At 37.5% G+C, this 19,268-nt stretch overlaps 2 protein-coding genes across 2 annotated transcripts in view; one reads left to right on the top strand and one right to left on the bottom strand.

Annotated features, from left to right (window-relative positions):
* LOC149163658 (dihydropyrimidinase-like) overlaps window positions 1-19,268 on the bottom strand; it is a 317,030-nt gene that overhangs the window by 66,886 nt on the left and 230,876 nt on the right. Inside the window, exons 9-11 of the mRNA XM_089431796.1 lie at window positions 14,923-15,010; window positions 14,724-14,764; window positions 14,542-14,594 (exon numbers count right to left, since the gene is read on the bottom strand). Of these exons, the coding sequence (XP_089287922.1) occupies window positions 14,542-14,594; window positions 14,724-14,764; window positions 14,923-15,010 (182 nt within the window). The remainder of the gene's footprint in view (window positions 1-14,541; window positions 14,595-14,723; window positions 14,765-14,922; window positions 15,011-19,268) is intronic.
* Window positions 7,504-9,537, top strand: LOC149163659 (uncharacterized). Its single transcript, XM_089430782.1, has 2 exons — window positions 7,504-8,999; window positions 9,121-9,537. Exons 1-2 carry the CDS (start codon window positions 8,466-8,468, stop codon window positions 9,328-9,330), a joined length of 744 nt encoding a protein of 247 aa, XP_089286908.1. The 5' UTR covers window positions 7,504-8,465; the 3' UTR covers window positions 9,331-9,537.

Here is a 19,268-nt window from a genome sequence, read left to right as displayed (position 1 = left end):
AGGACGATATTTCCAACAGAAGAGGCCGAAACAGCTAGTGTGAGTAGCCAGTTTACCCAATGCATGTAGTAGGAGCAGTATTTACACTTCCAGTTGCCAAAAGAATTCTCGAATGAGGTTCGAGTAGCTTCAGGAGGTAGAGGGAGGCAGTTCGACTTGCAGGAAAGTGATTCCCAAGGCTGTGCGAATTTTCCAGAGTCACTAGTGCACATTTTTGGGTAGCATTGCGAGTTGGCTAGGAGGTCAAGTTGATTCATTGGAGGGAAAAGGAATTTCCAAGTTATTTTGCCGGTGAGATAAATTTGTCGGAAGCTTTGCCAGTGAATAGGCAAGCAGTTGTATTATCTATTTTGTTGAAGAATAATAATATAAAACCCTTATTTGCTGCATTGGTTTTCCGTTCGAGGTTTTTCTAGGGACGATTGTCCAAAAATATTGGAGTCCAATTTTTTGTGTGTGCATTATTTTCTCAGTTCCAGTATTTAATGTTGTGAAGAGTTGCAGTAGTGAATTTATCGTTATTTGTCATAATATTTCTAAACACAAATATACTACTTAAGTTAGGATATAAATATCTAGTTACTGTATTCGTGGAAATTTCACATGGTATCGAAGTAAATCTAGCACAAATTGTTTTCCGCAAAAGGGTTTTACAGGATTAAATCAACGTAGGGCCTAGAATAGAAAGCATGAGGGTTTTATTACCTAGTTTATTAATTTCTCCAATGTAGGCAAGTTCGTAGATTTTCCAGATATGGCCACAAAAAGATTCAGAGATTGGGATAATTTGGCTTTGTCTTCTAGGTTAGAAGATGAATTTGATCTCATAGCATGCCTCTCTAGATCCACGTCCATGGGTGTTTGGTACATAGACAGTGGAGCATCAACACAATGACGAGGGTTAGAGACTACTTCTCCAGCTAAAGGGAAGAGGAGATGGATTTCTAGATTCAGATGGGAAGAAAAACGAAATGTACTCCAGTCGAGAGAGGTACCCACTGTGCCCATTTTGTCACAAGTCCAAGGAAGCAGTGTACAAATTTTTTCAAAGATCAGAATCATCAATCAGCCAATCATTGTATCATTGTAAACCCAATTTCTGCAAGTTATAATATAAATGATGCTAGTATGACCATTTAATTTTGTAACAACACCCAGGTAATCCTTTGATTGTGGTGACGAAATTCAGTTTATGAGGTTTTTTAACCTCACGGAATTATATGTGTTTCTAAATATGAATAATCGATAAAGTTTTTCCTCCTGCTTAAACCCCAAAGCTACGGTGGAATTCATTGACAAGGTCCTAGGTGAGTCCCAGCATTATATTGAGTCTTTGTAAAAGTGTATTGGGAATAATTTAAGATATTTGGCTAAATTATTTTATTACAGGTCACTTGGTCTATACTAGATCATCTTGTGTCACAAAATTGGGTAATTATTTTGAGGGTATATATGAAAATGTATTCCCCCTTTGAGGGTTGAATTATTTGTAATATTTTATGTAAAAAATATTTTAGTGCATGGTCCTTCATAAATATTTGAGAGTCTTGTGTCAATTAAATCCTAAGCCAAAAAATTAAATAATTTAAAGTAAAAAATAATTATAGAGAAATTTAAATTTCTCCAAGTGGAAAATTCATAGGTCAAATAAAAGTCAAATTTTGGAGGTTCCCCACCAAGGCAAAAATTGATATTTTAAGAAAAATGAGCCCTTAGGCCTTCAAAGTTAATTCAAAGTCAAAATTTTGAGGATATTAATCCAAAATATTAATTTTTGGATTAATAAAAAATGAGTTTTAAGTGAAATTCGAAATTTTCCTCAAAATAAAAAATTTCGACGATAGATATTAAAAGATGATCAAATTGTTATCAATAGTCGATATTATTTTTATGGAGATCAATCCAACTAGCTATTATTTCCACTTGGAGGATTTCTCTATAAATAGAAGTCATTTTGATTCTGAAGTCATGAAAAAATTATGATCTCGGCCTATCATTGGATGATGTAAATTTGTAACATTGGTATTGAATCATTGCTCTGTTGGGAACGTTTTAATACGAGTTGTCATTAGTGAGACTTTTTGGAATCTTTTCTAGTGGGTTTTTTCGGTCTAATTTCTCTAAAATCTAGCAAGAATTTATTGAAATCAAAAGCTTGATGGGTAATCCCTGCACAGTCGAAGTTCCGTAGGGTTTTTCAGGGCGCTGAATCCATATATACAGTCAAAAAACCAGTTTAAATAACACAAATTAAGTTTTCACCTCAAATTTCTCTGTCAGATTTCGACACCGGAAAGTTCAAAAAGTCACATTAAAGACAACTTCGTTTTAATATCATAATAAAAAGACTTTGGGTTCAGTTCATGGTGTTCTTGTTCTATTGATCTGTGGTACGTGCTAGTTATGTGCTAATCCATTATTGTGCTTCATTTTTATGTATAAATTGTTATTTCATTTTTGAATGATAGGACATTCTATTAGTAAAATTTATTTTTATCTTACGTGATTTGACTCATTATGATCTAACAATTTGGTTTGAAAAAAATTATAGATATCTGCAAGTACACAAGCCCTTAGGCTCCAAGTTCACAGACTATGGAAGAGAGCCGACCTTATTTGGGCTCTAGGAATATTTATATGGTGTTCTTACTTCGCTAAAGTGCGTGGCCAATATTCTAACATTCGAAAAATACATTGATCCAATCCCATTATCTAGAATTTAATGTCTCAAAAAAAAAAAATTACAAGAATTGTATATTTGTAAACATTTTGTATTTAATTCTATGTAAAATAAATTTTGCAAATTATTTCTAACCCTTATTTGTAGCAATTGGGTTTTTTGGGTTTATTTTGAATTTTGTATGTATTGGGGTGCTGGGAAAATTTTATTTCATTTGTACAGGTGAGATTCAAGTTGATCAAGAATATTTTGCTGGGGTTTGGATCTAAATCTAGGCCCTTGAGGGTAAGATCTAGTCTCCATTTAATTTGTAGGGCCAACATCCACAATTTTGTAGTGAATTTTGACATTTTGGAGCAAATTGCAAGCTTCAGAAATTTTTGTGCCCCTTGGGCCTAGCCATCCATCCCTTTCTCTTAGCCTTCTGCCCTCCTGGAGCCTTCTTCTCCCCTCAACCTCCCTCCAAATTGATCCCCTATCCCTCTAAGGGCTAGTTGCAGGCCTTAGAGGCCCTTATAGGGCCTTGACCCTCTTCCTTGGCCTAGCCACAAGCCTCCAAGGGCCTTGGACCTCTTCCTTGGCCTAGCCGCAGGCCTCCAAGGGCCTTGGCCTCCCTCTATCTCCATTTTTGTGGGCTTGGGAGCCCTTTTGGGCCCTCGGCCCCCCTTCATACCCCTACCATCGGCCTTGAAGGTGAGTCGCAGCCCTGCTTAGGCGTCTAAGGCCTTGTTGTGGGCCTCTAGCCCCTCCACTTGCCCTCATTCAGTGTCCATCCCTATGTAGCAAGCCCTTTAGGGTCGCCTCTCCCTCTTCCTTGGCCTAGCCGCAAGCCTCCAAGGGCCTCGGCCTCCCTCTATCTCCCTTTTCATGGGCTTGGGAGCCCTTTTGGGCCATCGACCACCCTTCATACCCCTGTCGTCAGCCTTGAAGGTGAGACACAACCCTGGTTATGCGTCTAAGGGCTTGTTGTGGGCCTCTAGCCCCTCCACTTGCCCTCATTCAGTGTCCATCCCTATGTCGCAAGCCCTTTAGGCTCGCCTTTCCCCTACCGCAAGCCTAACTAGGCTTTTGTCTACCATTGCATAGGCCTACAAGGCCTCTAGCCTAGTCGCTCTCCCCTCTTGAGCCCTTGAAGCCTAGCCACTGCCCTTTCTAGGCCTAGCATTGGCCTCTTTGCCTCATGTCAATTATTTCATTGGGTTATAATTTGATTTTTGTCACTAAAAATTGGTGGTTGCGGGGATATACAAGAGGATTTTGAGCTAATACTTGTGATTGCAGGTGATCTAGTCATTGGAAGAATTTTGGGAAAGCAAGTTAGTCATTTCCAAGGCCTTGAGGCCTAGTGGTTTTCCTCCTCAAACCCTCATTCCTATCTCTGTTTTACTAGCAGCCTACAATCATCTTGTTTGCAGTGATAAAAAATACACAAAGTGGCATAAAACTAATTGATAAATCACCTAATACATTGACAAGTCACTTTCTTCAATTGGGTACTAATTGTTTGGCATATTTCATAAATTTTGATGACTATCATATTGTTTAGAGAGGTATAATAAGGTCTGATATTTAATAGTGGCATAAGCATTCATCTCTTGATTTCATTTGCATCATTGTTTGTCATATTGTATTGACAGAAGTAGTTTAAGAGGGTTGCCTTTCTAAGTCTCTCATTGATTGCTTCATTTTGCATTCTTGCATATAATTTCACTCATAAGAATCTCACTGTTCACATCTTAAGTGCTCTCATTTTATAAAGATAAAGAGACAAGTATTGGATTGATTTGGCATATTTTGGCATAAGATTAGCTATTGCTGTTATAAAATTTGAACATAAGTGCATAAAATTTCCTAACAATGGTTCATGCTCTATCGATAAGTATAGCATGTTGTAGAAATGATTGTTTATATTGAATTGTTAAGTGATTTGACAATTGATTAAGTTGTTGCATTTCTCTCTAATAAGAACACTAACACATTGTTCGCTTGTAAGTTTCATAATCCAAGCACTAAATAAAAGCACTTGTCTAATCAATTCAAGAGTTGAATGGTTAATATTGCTCAAGGATATTGGAAACCTAATTGTTTAATGTCTAATTGGCATTGTGGTAATTTGTTGTAATCATCTAATTTAACAAATTGTTTATCTCTTGAGCAATCTCTTATTGGCATCATTTTCATTCTTATCTCGTCTCTTAAGAACCTTGGTTAATTGTTCTAAGTAATATCATGGATAAGTGCTCTAGTATTTCTTATAGCTACTATTGTCATTTGATTTATTGTTCATAGTTAAATTGAATATCTATTGTGAATAATAGCTTATCTTTGACATATTGGCAAATTGGCATAAAGAGCATTAATCGTGTTTCTTGTTTAAGTACTTGAGCAATTATCTCTTCGTTTCATTGGATACATCTTTTTTGGCACTATTGACGTTGAACACTCTATCTTGTGGTTAAGATTATCTCTTATTCGTCAATTAAGTACCTTTTTGTCATAGCTAAAGATTAACTTTGTCCAAGTGTTTAAGATCATAAGTAATCTTACCTCAAGAGCACTCAATCACCTTGCACTTGCATTCTAGGCATATTCTTGCATTAATAAGTTTACTTCTAATCCTAAGCTTGGTTGATATAAAGATAGGCTCACCCTTCGTCTTGTAGCTTGCGAAAGATAGACTCTTTCTAGTGGTTAACACGGTGACCTTGTAGTCGTGAGAACCACAATTTCATAGAAAATGCTCTCAAGTAGCTAACATAAAATCAATGAAGCACTATTTGAAAAAAAATTAATTATGAAATGATTTGTTTGTATACAAGCTAGGTCCAAACAAATCCTTGAAAGAACACTTTTCCATAAAATGAACAATGAAAATCCAAATAACAAATGAAAGTTCCTTTGAAGATGCTTCAAGAGTGGGTTGGTCTCCCAAAGACTCCCCCTCACGCTTGATCCAACAAAAATAATTCTTCTACAATAATCCAATCACACATTAGTCCATATAGATTTAGATAAGCAAACAATGAATTGAAACTCCTATAAATTTATTTGAAAATAAACTAAAACTTCCAACATCTAGAGCCTGCTTCCAAATCAAATGTTAATGCAAGATAGCTTTGCACTAGCAAGTCTACAAGAGTATATGGAAAATGAAATAACTCAAAGTATAAATAGAAGAGATTATACCAGTAGCTCACAATGCACCATGCTCTAAAGGAAGAACACCCATGAATGGACCCCCAAATTTTTTTTATTGAAATTCTTGAAAAGCGTACAAAGTAGCAGTGCTTCCACAAGCACAATAGCTGGTAACAATTGATTAACATAGTGAAAACCCATGTCTCTATTATATAGAAGTTTGGGATCCAATCCTAAAGAAAATGGTGACAATCCCAAGACAAATGGGTAACCATCCCAGTGTTGCACGAAGCACCCCCCCCCCCCCCCCCGGGATCGAAGCTCCGAAGCGCGCCCCGTACGAAGCGCGCTTCGGAATTTTGGAAGCGCACTTCGTGAAATTTTTAGCGCTTCCTGGAATTTCCGAAGCGCCGGCTCCGAAGCGCGCTTCGTACGGCGCTTCGGGCCACCGAAGCGTGGCACTTCGGAGCAGGAAGCGTGTGCTTCACGCACGCTTCCGTACGCTTCGGCGGAAAGGGGCGCGCCCAAGGGAGAAAAACATATTTTTTTTAATTTTTTTTTTAAGTTATGTTCACTCAACCTTAAGGGGGTGGGTTAGGGTGAGGTTAGAGTGAGGTTAAGGTAAGGAATGAAAAGAATAAAGCCCCCATTCATTCCTCATTTTCTCACTTTGAGTTTATGAGAGTTGGAGAAGAGAAGAGAGGAGAGGAGAAGAGAAGAGAGGAAAGGAGAGGAGAAGAGAGGAGAGCTTGGAGGAGTGAAGAAGGAGGAGCTAGGAGAAGGAGGAGGAGCTTGGAGCAAGAGCTTGGAGGACTTCATCTACAAGAGCTAAAGAGGTAAGTTCAAACCCCAAACTCCCTTGTTTTTTTGAAAAAAAAATTGTATTTTTCTCCTCCCTCTCCTACTCTTTCCCATTGTTTCTACTTGCTCCTTTATTTACAGGTTGCCGTTGTCCACCACCTATATCCATATTCCAAGATGGTGTTCTTTTGGCTTCTATGTATCATTCCACTCTTGGTTTTAATGATGGCAAGGGTGAGGAATAGAAGGGAAGAAACAGAAGAGGACATTGGTGATGGTCCTAATAGTAGTGACCCAATGTATGATGAGGAGGAAGGGTTTGAAGAGGAAGGGGATGAACTTGAAGGGGACACTGAAACACAAAATGGGAAAGCTACATCAACACCCTTGTGGAACTATGTGACCAAACTTGATGGGAGAAAGGGTGGTGGATCTTACAAATTTGTGTGCCCTCATGGTTGTCATGGAGGAAAACCATATTGTGGTTCATATACCCGTCCGAGGAGGCATCTTTGTGGGGTGCTGGACAGTGATGAAAAAAAGGGTTCTGTGGGGGTACAAATTTGCCCAAACATTTCAACTGAAGAAAGAAAAAAAAACATCCAAATAGAGATGGCTGCACAACAAAAAAACAAGAAACAAAAAACTCATTCTGAATCAAGTGCAACCTCTAAATTTGGTAGTTGCTCATCTCCTCATGGTACTTCTGCAAGCTCTGGAGGTAGAAGAACAATAGGGGATTTCCTTAATGTTGCTGGGAGGGATGATGTGGATGGAAAGATAGTCCGTTTTCTTTGTGCTTGCGGTGTACCATTCAATGTGCTTCGCTCTCCCTATTGGCATGAAATGGTAAAGGCCATCAATGAAGCCCAAAAGGATACAAGGCCCCCAACTATGAGAAAGCTAGAACAGTGTTATTAGAAAGAGAAAAAGCTAAGGTTCAAAGAGCTTTGACACGTTTTACAAATGAGTGGGTAGATTCTGGGGTATCCATTGTATCAGATGGGTGGACAAATATTAGAAACCAACATTTGATAAATGTTCTTGGTGTTTCTTCTAGTGGTGCAGTATTTATTGCATGTCATGACTCCTCCTCCATCACTGCATCTGCACAAAACATTGCAGATCTCCTATTGAAATCAATCAAAGATGTTGGTCCGAATAATGTGGTTCAAGTGATCACAGATAATGCAGCAAATTGTAAGGCAGCAGGAAAAATTATTGAGCGTACTCATCCACACATCTTTTGGTCTGGGTGCCTGGTTCACACATTGAACCTTTTGATGCATGATATTGTGAAACACAAAGAATGTGGGTGGATTGCTGAGGTTTACAGGAGAGGGAAGAAGCTCATTAAATTCATCACAGGGCATACAAGGGTAAACTACTTCTATGGCACTTACTCCAAGTTGCAATTGCTTAAAATTGCAAAGACAAGATTTGCTAGTTATTACCTCACCTTTAGGCGGCTAGTGAAGGTGAGACAAGCTTTAACTAATCTGGTGTGTGCTGAAACATGGGATGAAATTAACACTGACATAGATGGTGCTAATGCAGTCAAGGACACTGTTCTTGACAGTTACTTTTGGGGACAGGTTAAATATGTTTTGCAATTCACTAAACCAATTTATTACATGATCAAGTTTGCAGATTCAGATCGACCAGTAATTGGGGAGGTGTATGAGCAAATGGATAGCATGTTGGGGCAGATTAAAGACATTGTTGAGCCTAGAGATATCAACTTGTACAATTATATTCGTGTAGAGGTGCAAAACCGATGGGAAATGCTAAATGTTCCATTGCATGCATTAGCATATGTTTTGACACCTAAATACTATCATCCATCATGGCTTTCAACACCAGCACCTGGGGGGGAAGCAGGAGAAAACCACACCAAGATCAAGAGGTTCACCAAAAATATATGGCTGCATTGAGTAAATTAATCCCTGATGAGGAGGAGGCTGCATTGGTACGGAGACAGGTGAGCAACTATACGCTCAACACTGGTCCATTTGGGAGCATGCATGCAATTAAAGATCGAGAGACTTTTTCTGCTCTTGAGTGGTGGAACATGCATGGAGGGGGTACTCCACTTCTACAGAGTTTGGCATTGCGGGTGCTATCACAAGTGGTAAACACTTCTTCTGCAGAGAGGTGTTGGAGCTCTTATTCTTTCATCCACAGTGTTAAAAGGAACAGGTTGAATTTAGACCGGGCAGAGAGCTTGGTTTATGTTCATTACAACTTGCGATTGTTGTCCCATTACTGTGAAGATGCAAAGTCTAATAAAGACTTGTTGATTTGGGACAAGAATCCAGAGGAGCCCAATTTGGAGGATGGAGTGTTGCGACTAGAGCAATTAGAGGATGCTCTTATCCAGGTATGTCCATTGTGGTATGAATTTTCCAATTTTCCCTTATAAAGCATTTCTCTAATTCATGTTTTTAATTTTTTTGTTAACTAGTGTTTTTTTTTTGCATGAATTTTTTGAGCGATTCTAGGATGATGATGACCGTGTTGATATGCCACCACCCCCACCCCCATCCCCATCTAGTCCCTTGGTTCCTAGGTTCCATGGTTCAACACCAACAGCAGGGGGTTCTTCTTCATCAGTGTCAGTGCCACGACTTCCACAGGCACCATCTTCTTCATTGCCACCACGTGGAGGCCCGCCACCACGTTCTATTCGTGGTGGAAGGAGGAGAGATTAGTAGATATATTCACAATCTACTACTTTTTGTCATAGATTACTCATTAGACTTGTAGACTTGTGAATTTGAATTTTGAACCTTTTTGGCTTGGCGGTGACCAAGTGACATATTTTGTAAACATTATTATTTGAATTTTGGACATGACAAATGTTGATAGTTGCTCACTTGCTAGATAAATCATAATATGCTCTATGTTTTATGTTTTATAATATGCTTAAATGTTTTATGTTTTATAATATGCTTAAAAATTTGATGTATGTTTGTAATAGCTAGAATATAGATGATTGTTGTACATACTAGTAACTACAATGGAATCATGGATGCCATATCTATCTTGATTTATGCAAAAATATGCATGTTTTCATGTCTTCTACAATTAATTTGGTATTTGGGATGTTTGTTTTGAGTATAAATGCAAAAAAATATAAAATATATATATATATATATAGCAGACGCTTCCGCGGACGCTTTGCTTCCTAGATTTTTGGAAAATGACGCTTCGGCGTCCCCGCTTCCAAAAAACGCTTCCGCTTCGCTCCCGCTTCGTGCAACATTGATTACCATCCCAATGCTCCTTCATGCAAATTCAAATTTCCCAAGCGGCAACTCGATTTCTCCCTTAGAGGCCCACACAATCCTTGATGAGGGAGCTCAAATTAGATGAGAGGACATGTGGGAGAGTGAAGTGGAGTGGTAGGAGACCACTCTCCACCTCACTCAAGTAAACTCTAATCCAATCTCAAGTCAACTCATGATATCTACTTGAAGCTCGAGTTAACTTCATCAAATTATGGATTTTATCATTGGAACTCGTTGTCTTCTCCACAAAAAATTCGATTTGTTTGATTTGTGGCTTATGTGGAGTCCACATCGCTTGATAACTCAACTTTGACCCTTAAATGAATTTCCGCCTCATTTCCACATCATTTGAGCATGTGCAGATATTTATTTTCTCCATTTATTTAATTGTTGGGCTAATTTATTGTCATATTTTCCACAAAACTTAGAAAAAATGGGTTTTGAGGGTCTAGAACTGATTTTTTACCTCTCAAATTGTTTCATAGTAGAAAGTTGAGGGTTAGAGGTGTAATCTTGAGCACACATACCCCATACAACTTCTCTAGACACCACTTATTACATGCTAAATTCATATTTTATTCAAATTTCCACCCTGCGGGAAATTTTAAAAATGATCCCTAGACTTAACCAAATTCCACGAAATTTTACAAGTGATCTAGTATGGTAATATACAATGACTCTAGACACTATGACTCACCCATGGCCTCACCATCAAGCCGCACTTCGGATTTGGGGTTATACTTGGAAGAAAAAACTCAATTAATTATTAAGTCCTCGCAAGGATATGTTAATTAACCAAGTGAAAAAAACCTCCCAAAGTAAACTCACTTGATAAAAAGGTACCATGCTAACCAGGCATGTTACATGAGTCGACTCCTCATACTAGTATTACTTTTACATCGTCCCCACAGGGCTTGTGGAATTTGAGTACAACAACAAAAAGATGAGAAGGAGTTGAAAAAATTTGATGATATAGTGAACTCTAATGGTACATGAACCCTCTGATACATCCTTGGGCATGGAATCTTCAAAAAATCTTCAGGTGCCACTCTAGTGGTCAACACTTTGTACCATATATAGGAGGTCCAACATCTAAGTTACCTGAAACGTCACTCCCAAAACCCAGAAATGTCGTTCGGCATTTCGGAAACGAAAACAGGTACGATACGACACAGAAACGACATGGAAATGACACGGAAACATTTCAGTTTTTTGGAAACGCGGGATCCTAATTATGAAGCGTTTCCATTTTTTTATGAAATGCAATATCCTATTTTTGAAACATTTCGAGCATTTTTAAGGGTTTTGGATCCATTTCCAGAGTTTCCTGACTTGGATATGACGTTGAATGTCATGTCTCATATGATTTTGTTTGATGAGGAGGCACCAATAATTGCATCTTCAAGTGGACATGGCAGCAATGCTCCCACTCATGGAGAGGATCCAAATGATGATGTGAATCTTAATTACATGGATGAAAACATATTTGATGATATGTAAATGTAATTTATGATGATGTTTTAAACTTTTGAACAATGGACATTGAATACCATAATATGTCATATGATAGTAGACTGCCAGTCATAGTTCAATTTTGTAATTTGTACTATGTAGTGTGCATTTAGCATTATTAATTTTGGTGATGATGTTGATGATTGAAATTGGAAACAAAAACTTGATGATATGTTGAATGTTATAATAATCTCTAATGATGATGACAATGTTAAGTTGAATTGGTGAATTCATGATGATGATTATGTATTTTTAAATATAGAATCTAGATTCTAAAAGATGAATAGTAATATGAAAGTTTTATTTTGTCATATGTGTATATATATATATTGTTTCCTTGCCGTATTGTATCTTGATTTTTTGAAAATTCGTTGTATCTGTTTCAAACCCTGTTTCCGTATCCGTTCTCGTATCTGTTTCAGTGCAACTTAGTCCAACATTTGAACATAATGATGTCAACAAGAAGCAATCGTGGGGACTTGAGTTACCCATTTTCTCAACCTATTTTATGACCCCTCTAGTGTTCCTTTACTTCAATGATTCTCTTTTTCTTTCTTACATAGCTTGGATAGCCAACTCTTTTTATGCTTTCCAATACCCCTTTAAGATGTAGTAGTTTCTTGATCATCAAGGTTGGGACATTCATAAGTTCACTTTATTTAGATAGAGCATGATATGCTAAGAACTAGGTGATGGCTAATAAGGTCGGTAGAGCTCAGACTAGGCTTTTGTCCATGCGCTTTAAAATGTCCCAACCATCTTTTGAATTTTACATTTTATTATATGATTTTATCTTTCTTTCAGCTACATCAACCTCTTAAGGGAAAATTTTCCAAGCCCTTACTCAAAGATGAGGATAAAAGGTGTTAGTATTGGTGACAAATGACAATCAACCCAAATAATGGAGGTGGACACAAGGGACTAATGGGAAGTGATAAGTATGGATTACCATGAGCACACTATATCAATCAGTAACTCATATTTGTGCCCCTCTTGGATAGTGGAAAGAAAAGGCCTTAGGGAAGGTCACATTGGACTGGGGGCAAGGGGATAATGTCCTAGGTGAAGCATGGGAACAATGAAACAATCAAAAGTGGTCAATCATCTAGCTCAACCTGTGATTCATGTTAGAATTCCTAAAACATTAAATGAATGCACATGATTACAAAAATGGTTAGAGTACCTTATAATAGATGAGTCACCTTCCTCCGAGAAGCACTGATTGGACATATGTCGAGAGCTTTGAGGCATAGCTATTTGTGGGTCATCATAGGGTTGCTAGCTCTCATGCTGATCAATTAGGAGAAAAATTTTCTCCTAAGGGTTACCCACTTGGGTGAGTAACAAGCCCAAGGTAGACTACCTAGCATACAAGTACAACTCTCTCATCTATATCATCTTATAGACTCATACTACATCATTTATCATACCCTAAGTTGGCTATGATGGTTTAACCATCTAATTCCTAACCTTAATAATTAATACTAAATTGATCACATGTCACTAACTTATAAGTCATCATATATTAAGGCTCATCTGATAGTGGATGTAAACTTTCTTTATTAGAGGTTCCTTTCATCAAAATTCACTCTAGGATCATTCACAGAGACTGGATGGGGTTTCCATCTTGTAAGGAGCCTCTAAAAGGCTAGGAACATAAATGTTGCAACATCATTTACATGATATTATTCCTAAGGCCCTATAAAATTTTAAAATATATCATACCACTGTACACAATGTAAATAGAATGCTAGAAGGATGAAACTTTAAAAAGTTACAAGGCTTCATAGATAAGGTCATTAGCCAAAGTCCTTAAAGACAAGGATGGAAACGTACTTTGTTGGAAGAACCCACGGCAGCTTCAATTTTCATTCATTACTCCATCTACTTCTTATTGTTCAGAAACTGTTAAATCTTCAATATAGCTAGAAGACAGCTATTGCTAGTTTGTATTTCACCTCTGTTGCTATAAGGAGCATGGATGCATGGTTAATTGCTATTTGTATCGCATTGTGTGGTTAAATTTTGCGAGATGTCTTCCAGTGTAGTGATGAATCTTCTGAAAACGATCACATGAAATCATAGAAACCATCCTTAATAATTTAATACTTTCATAAGAAATGCAGTGTCACAACTTACAATGGTACAGAATTATTGATAGTATTTAACAAACTCGACTGTGATATATATGCCCTTTTAGTCTTCCATTGTTGCATATTCATTTTTTCTCTTTCCTAATGGCCATTTCTAACAGTTCCACAGGCAGACTCATGGTCCTCTGTTTGGTTGTCTTTACTAAGACATTTGATATATGATTTACAGTTATAATGGAAAAATAAACAAATAGGGCAGGCCCCAACTCCCTCCCCACTTCTCTATGAATTTACTCAAGTTTGAGAGAAGATAATACGTTAATCGGAAAAAGGGCCACATCCAGAAGAACGGAAACAATACATGTTTTTATTGTTTTCAACACTAGAGGCAACTCTAAAGTCCCATCCCCTGGAAAATACAGAATTAGAAATGAATTTTGGTCAAAATTCCAGTTCCAATTGCATAAGACATTCCAAGAAAATGGACAAAAGGAAAAGCACTTTTCCCTAAAATGCATTATTGCACTGAGAATAATGAGGTGCTCTACAACCTAGTATGATGGAGATGTTGTCACATATGTGGGTAACATTTATATGTTGACTTAAAAAAAAATATAATAATTAAACAAATAATAATAATATTCTATGCAAGTTAGATATAAATATAAAATATATGTGCGTGAGAGAGGAGGGAGAGATAGAGAGAGATTTGACATAATTGCAATATTGAGAGATAAAAGAAGAGTTCCAGAGGTACACAAAAAACAAAAATATTATAAATATGATATTATCATAGAAATATTGTACCCCTTTCTTCATTTTGGCTTAAATCCATCTTTAAACGATAAAAAAATTTACCCTCAAGGGATTTGATCTCTCTGGGTGTTTAATAAATCTAAAATTAAGATGGATTTATACGAGTATAAACGAAATGACAATAACAAAGGATTTATACTGGTATAAATGAAATGACAATAACAAAAAATGTCTCAAAACAAAAGCTTGGGAAAGAAATCTAGATACTGACCATGCTGTACTAGTGATACGAACATAATCCATCGCTGATATTTGACCAGAGTTCTGGTTCAACAAGTTTTCAGAAGGTTAATGTTTTACAAGTTAGATACTAGCAAATAAAATGAGGGAAAAGAATTCCGACTCAAATTTATCTCACAGAAACACACAAAGAACATGACTACTGCCACTTACCACCATTACGTCCCAAATTAAGTGCATCCTCTCTTCAATTCCTGAGATAATTCACAAGAAGAAATAATTCACTATCAATCATGTGGAGATATACAGAAGCATGTCCACTATATTATATATCGATTATACTGTATCATATATTAATTATTCTCACTGAAAGAACAAGTAGCTTAAATAAAAATAACAAAACAATTTGTACCATTTACACCATTTGGAATTTTTCGAAAATCATTTATCCCAGCTGCTTTTTGCGTTGAGTTGAATGGGCAGTGATCTGTTCCCACCAGCTGCATGCAGTCCACTACAACGACTTAATATAGTGTTCTTGGATACAAACAAAATGAAGGACCTGTATATTCATGTCTTCAAAAGAGAAATAGAGCGAGGACATCAATTTAGGTTCACTTTCACCAATTCACGAATAGGTATCGTACGAAAAAATGGTGCATTGGAGTTTGCCCTCTATCAAGTGTAGGAACCGGAGAAAATATCTTCAGACCACCAGTAGATGTTTATAAGTCTAATGGATTAGAATGTAATAGTTAGTTTATCTTATTCCTTTATACAAACAAGTAATAAAGAATAAATTGCAAAATATTTCACATTAGAGAGATAAATAAAGATCTTGTCACACGAGAAACTGAATACGCAATAAAAATATTTGTATGTATTTATATAGAATGAATAAAATTGATAAATGGTTTTCTTCACATTTCATGGGCCTGCCTTAAATACAGCCCAGGACACTTTTTCATGAAGAGTCGTAATCCAAAGTCATGACTTTAATTAATTATTATTTATTCATAACATTAAATTCTCCTTAAAAGGAAATGTTTTGCTCTTAAAGCATAAGTAATGGAGGGTGGTGTTGACAAAAATGTTCCATCTCCCAAGAGGTCTTTTCTTTCAGTAAGTTCTTCCACTTAAAAAGATATTCTTTAATTACTTGTGATAGCAATTGTTGGACAATTGGCATTGTTTGGATAGTAGAAGGCATCAAGTGTGTTGGCATTGATGTTCACTAGGCTAGCATTGAGTTTGGATGTATGGTGTGTTTGACATTAATGTGCATGGAAAAGTAAACTTAGGGGGAGCCTTCTGGTTGCAATTGTCCTTGGTAGAGAACCATCATAGTAGCAGGATGAGGAAAGAGCTATTAATCTCATAACTATGATGACTGGGAGTCTCATGCTTTGAAGGCATTTCTGCCTTAAGAGATCAGTGCAGATGCTTCTACAAATGGTATATTTGGATAGACCTCTAAAAGAACTTTCCAACGGTATATGTCAGCCTAAAAAAGACCTCTGCAATCAAAAGTTATGGACAGTGAAAGTTCACAATAGAGAGGGTCAAAGTTCAAGGTTTCATGGCTCAAGGTTCCACATAGACTTTGTGTTTTGTGCAGAATTTCTTTGTTAAAGAAATTTTGGACTTAGGTGATTTTTGGACCAAGTCAGAACTTAGGTGCATTCAGTTAGTTGGAGGTCGGTCGTTCACCAGAATTTTGGTAAGAATACAAAGCTCCAACCCCCGACCCCATCCCTAACCAATGTGGGACCAACTATAGGTGACAGCTGTGAAAATTCCAAAACTGAAACCATATTGCAACCACTGGAATTTATTTATCTAATTGTTAATTATTTTAGCAATTTATCTGCTATGGCAAATATCAAATAAATCACACTGCAACCTTCACAAATAAAATTGCGGAAATAAATAGCGGTGGAAACTGAGAAAACTCTAGCAGACACAGACAATAAAAACGACACCGTTATTTTTGAACAATTGTCCTTGGAAAAACCCAACTTAGGAAAACCGGTGCAGTAGTGAGGGTTTTTATTATTATGCAACAGTGAAAATCTGAGTACAATCTAGATGCACAAACTGGCAATCCACTACAGGAGAAACTAGCTACAAAAATTAGTGAGATAAATTTTGTCTCACCCGAAACTAATCTAGCTCGACAACTGGCTATGAATGGGCTCCACGAAACCCCTGTGTCAGCCTCTGCGTCAAGCTTGCGTAGCCACTAGTACACTATCGCTGGAATTGCAACTAATCAAGCTATCTGCTCATTCTAGCCTTTGAGAATGACTCGCTAGTACCTTCTGGAAATCTTCTTGGCCTCCAACAACTGAATCGCCCCTCTGTCTAGCCAAATCGAACTGCTGCCTCTGAAGCTTCTGTGCTGCCTCACTGAGGAAACTCGACCCTCCTATAGTTGACACTTTGAATCTGGAAAATCTCCTCTAGACTCACTATCCCTGGCCCTCACTCACTGCTTTGATCTTTGGCTCTTCGACAACTCACTGTTGCTACTCTGGAATTCGATCTCCCAAGGAAATGGAACTTCTGGTGTTTTGATGTGTTCTCCATCTACCCATCAACTTCTTCTTATAATCCTCTATTGGAGCACCAACAACCAAGATTAAAACATAATCGATGGCCAAGATTAATTCCCTGTCAATCTGTGTTAGTTTCTAGCTGATTCTCGCCTTATCTCAATTAACATTGATTAATTAACCATATTCCCTAAGTTTAGACTTAGAAAATATTTAAAAATAGGCTAATAGTCTAATTGAGACACTTCTAGGTGGAATTTCTAGAAAGAATTTCTGGGTTTTGGAGATCTCATGTATTCTAACATTTCCACCAAATCATGTGGCTATAACACATCTGATGCTACAAAAACTAACAACATCCAGAGTGGCAAATGTTGTAAGCACAAGGTGATGTGGCAGCATAGAAAGAGGACACGTGGCAAGCGTTTTGGACACTTTCAGGTGGCCGAATGGGCCAAATCCAAGTGATGCATGGCCCACTCTAGAGGCACCACGTGGCCAAGGTAACGTCAACATGACGTAAGATGATGATGTGGCAACGACTTTGAAGTGTCAGATGGTCTGTTTGACAATGTTTCATGTGTATTTGGTTTGCGGCAGAAAATGACTAGAAGTCGGGGCTTCGAGCTAGTCAGGCCTCCAAGCAAGTCGGGGAAAATGCAGCCTCATAGTAGGAAACCAAGTCGATCCCTGACCTTTTGACCTTCATTGAAAAGCGCACCCATCATTCGGTTATGCGACACTTGCATGTGTAATGTGATCAAGGGGTTGTTGTAGCAAACATTGTTAATTACATGAATTATAACCCTTTGAGCTTATTGTGCAATGTTTTGGGCTTAAGCATGTCGGGCCATTAATAATACAAAGAGGGCTTATTTCAAAGGGGTTGCATACATATTGGAGAGGGCTTAGCACTTGTGATATGAATGAGTCAGCAGCCAACTTAGCACTATGTGCTACTTTTGACATTTATGCCATGTTTGGGGGTCCTCTGAGGACTGGAAGAGAAGGCTTAAATGGATCAGTAGTGTACTTGGCATGGTCCCTCCATATTTGGCAGTTATGCCAAAATTGGCTATTCGCCATAATTGGATTATGTGGGCATAGAATGTCAAATTTCCATGAATCACAACAACTAGAAATGTATCTCCTAACTTATGCAGTTTATTTGTCCTCTGTTAATTATATTAACGACAAATATACATAAACTCATACTGCAATTCTTCACAAATAAAATACACTGTGAAAAATAAATTATTGGAACTGAGAAAATAATGTAAATGAACACACACACTCACATAATAATTTTGACACGGTTATTTTTGGACAAATGTCCTTGGAAAAACCCAGAAAGAAAAATAAGTGCAAAAGATGAGGGGTTTATTATTATTCAACAATTTGAGAAATTACAATTGGTTGTCGTAGAATGGCAAACCTCTGGCAAATATTGATCTCCACTATCAAAAATAATTGGAGACTCTTTGTCTCTGTATGCAACTGAATCCGACCTCTGCCAACCAATTTGCACTAACTCATTCACACTACCTGGATGGAATGCACACTACCAGTCCCAGGACATTCATATAGCCTGTGGGAAATCATCCCTACAAGTAAAACTACCTCCAACAGTGGCTAGACCCACTCGCTCTACCTCCGGGAAATACTTCTAGCAATTGGCAACTGAAACACGGTCTCTTTTGGCAACTGGCTAACTTGTACTGTTAAATCAGCCTCGTCTGCATACTGAATCGATCTCATTCCTTCCCTAGAAACTAGAAATCACTATGGAAATTATCTCTGAAAAATTTCCTCCCAAATCTCTATTGAAACTCCACTGCTCGGTGTCTCCCTAGCTTCAACTGTGCCATTGCTGAATCACTGCAACAGGGTAATTCGAATTGCTTGAACTCACTTGTGTGTTTTCTCCAAACCCCATCAACTTGCTCTTATAATCTTTTGTTGGGCAACCAATCAATGGCCATGATCACATATCAATCGATGGCTATGATCATCTCGAAAAAAATTGATTTCCCTCAATTAATCTAGTTTAATTAACCAATTTTCCTTAAGTTAGACTTGGGAAATATTTAATTATTGGCTAATTAATCTAATTGAGGTGTTTTTAAGGCTTTTCTCGCGAAATGTTTTTTGGGTTTTGGAGATCTTGTGTTCCCTAGCCTCTTAAACACCATAGAGACTAGAA

The sequence above is a fragment of the Pinus tabuliformis genome, chromosome 5_1, assembly GCF_031772625.1.
Source record: "Pinus tabuliformis cultivar Carrire ecotype Pingquan chromosome 5_1, CPIR1, whole genome shotgun sequence".
NCBI lineage: Eukaryota > Viridiplantae > Streptophyta > Pinopsida > Pinales > Pinaceae > Pinus > Pinus tabuliformis.
This window is presented reverse-complemented; position numbering and strand designations above follow the sequence as displayed.

Excerpts from the sequence above, each read along its gene's own strand:
- LOC149163659 (XM_089430782.1), top strand. The coding sequence starts at position 8,466 with ATGGCTTTCAACACCAGCACCTGGGGGGGAAGCAGGAGAAAACCACAC. Across the intron at positions 9,000-9,120 it reads TAGAGGATGCTCTTATCCAG|GATGATGATGACCGTGTTGA; the intron begins GTATGTCCATTG and ends GAGCGATTCTAG.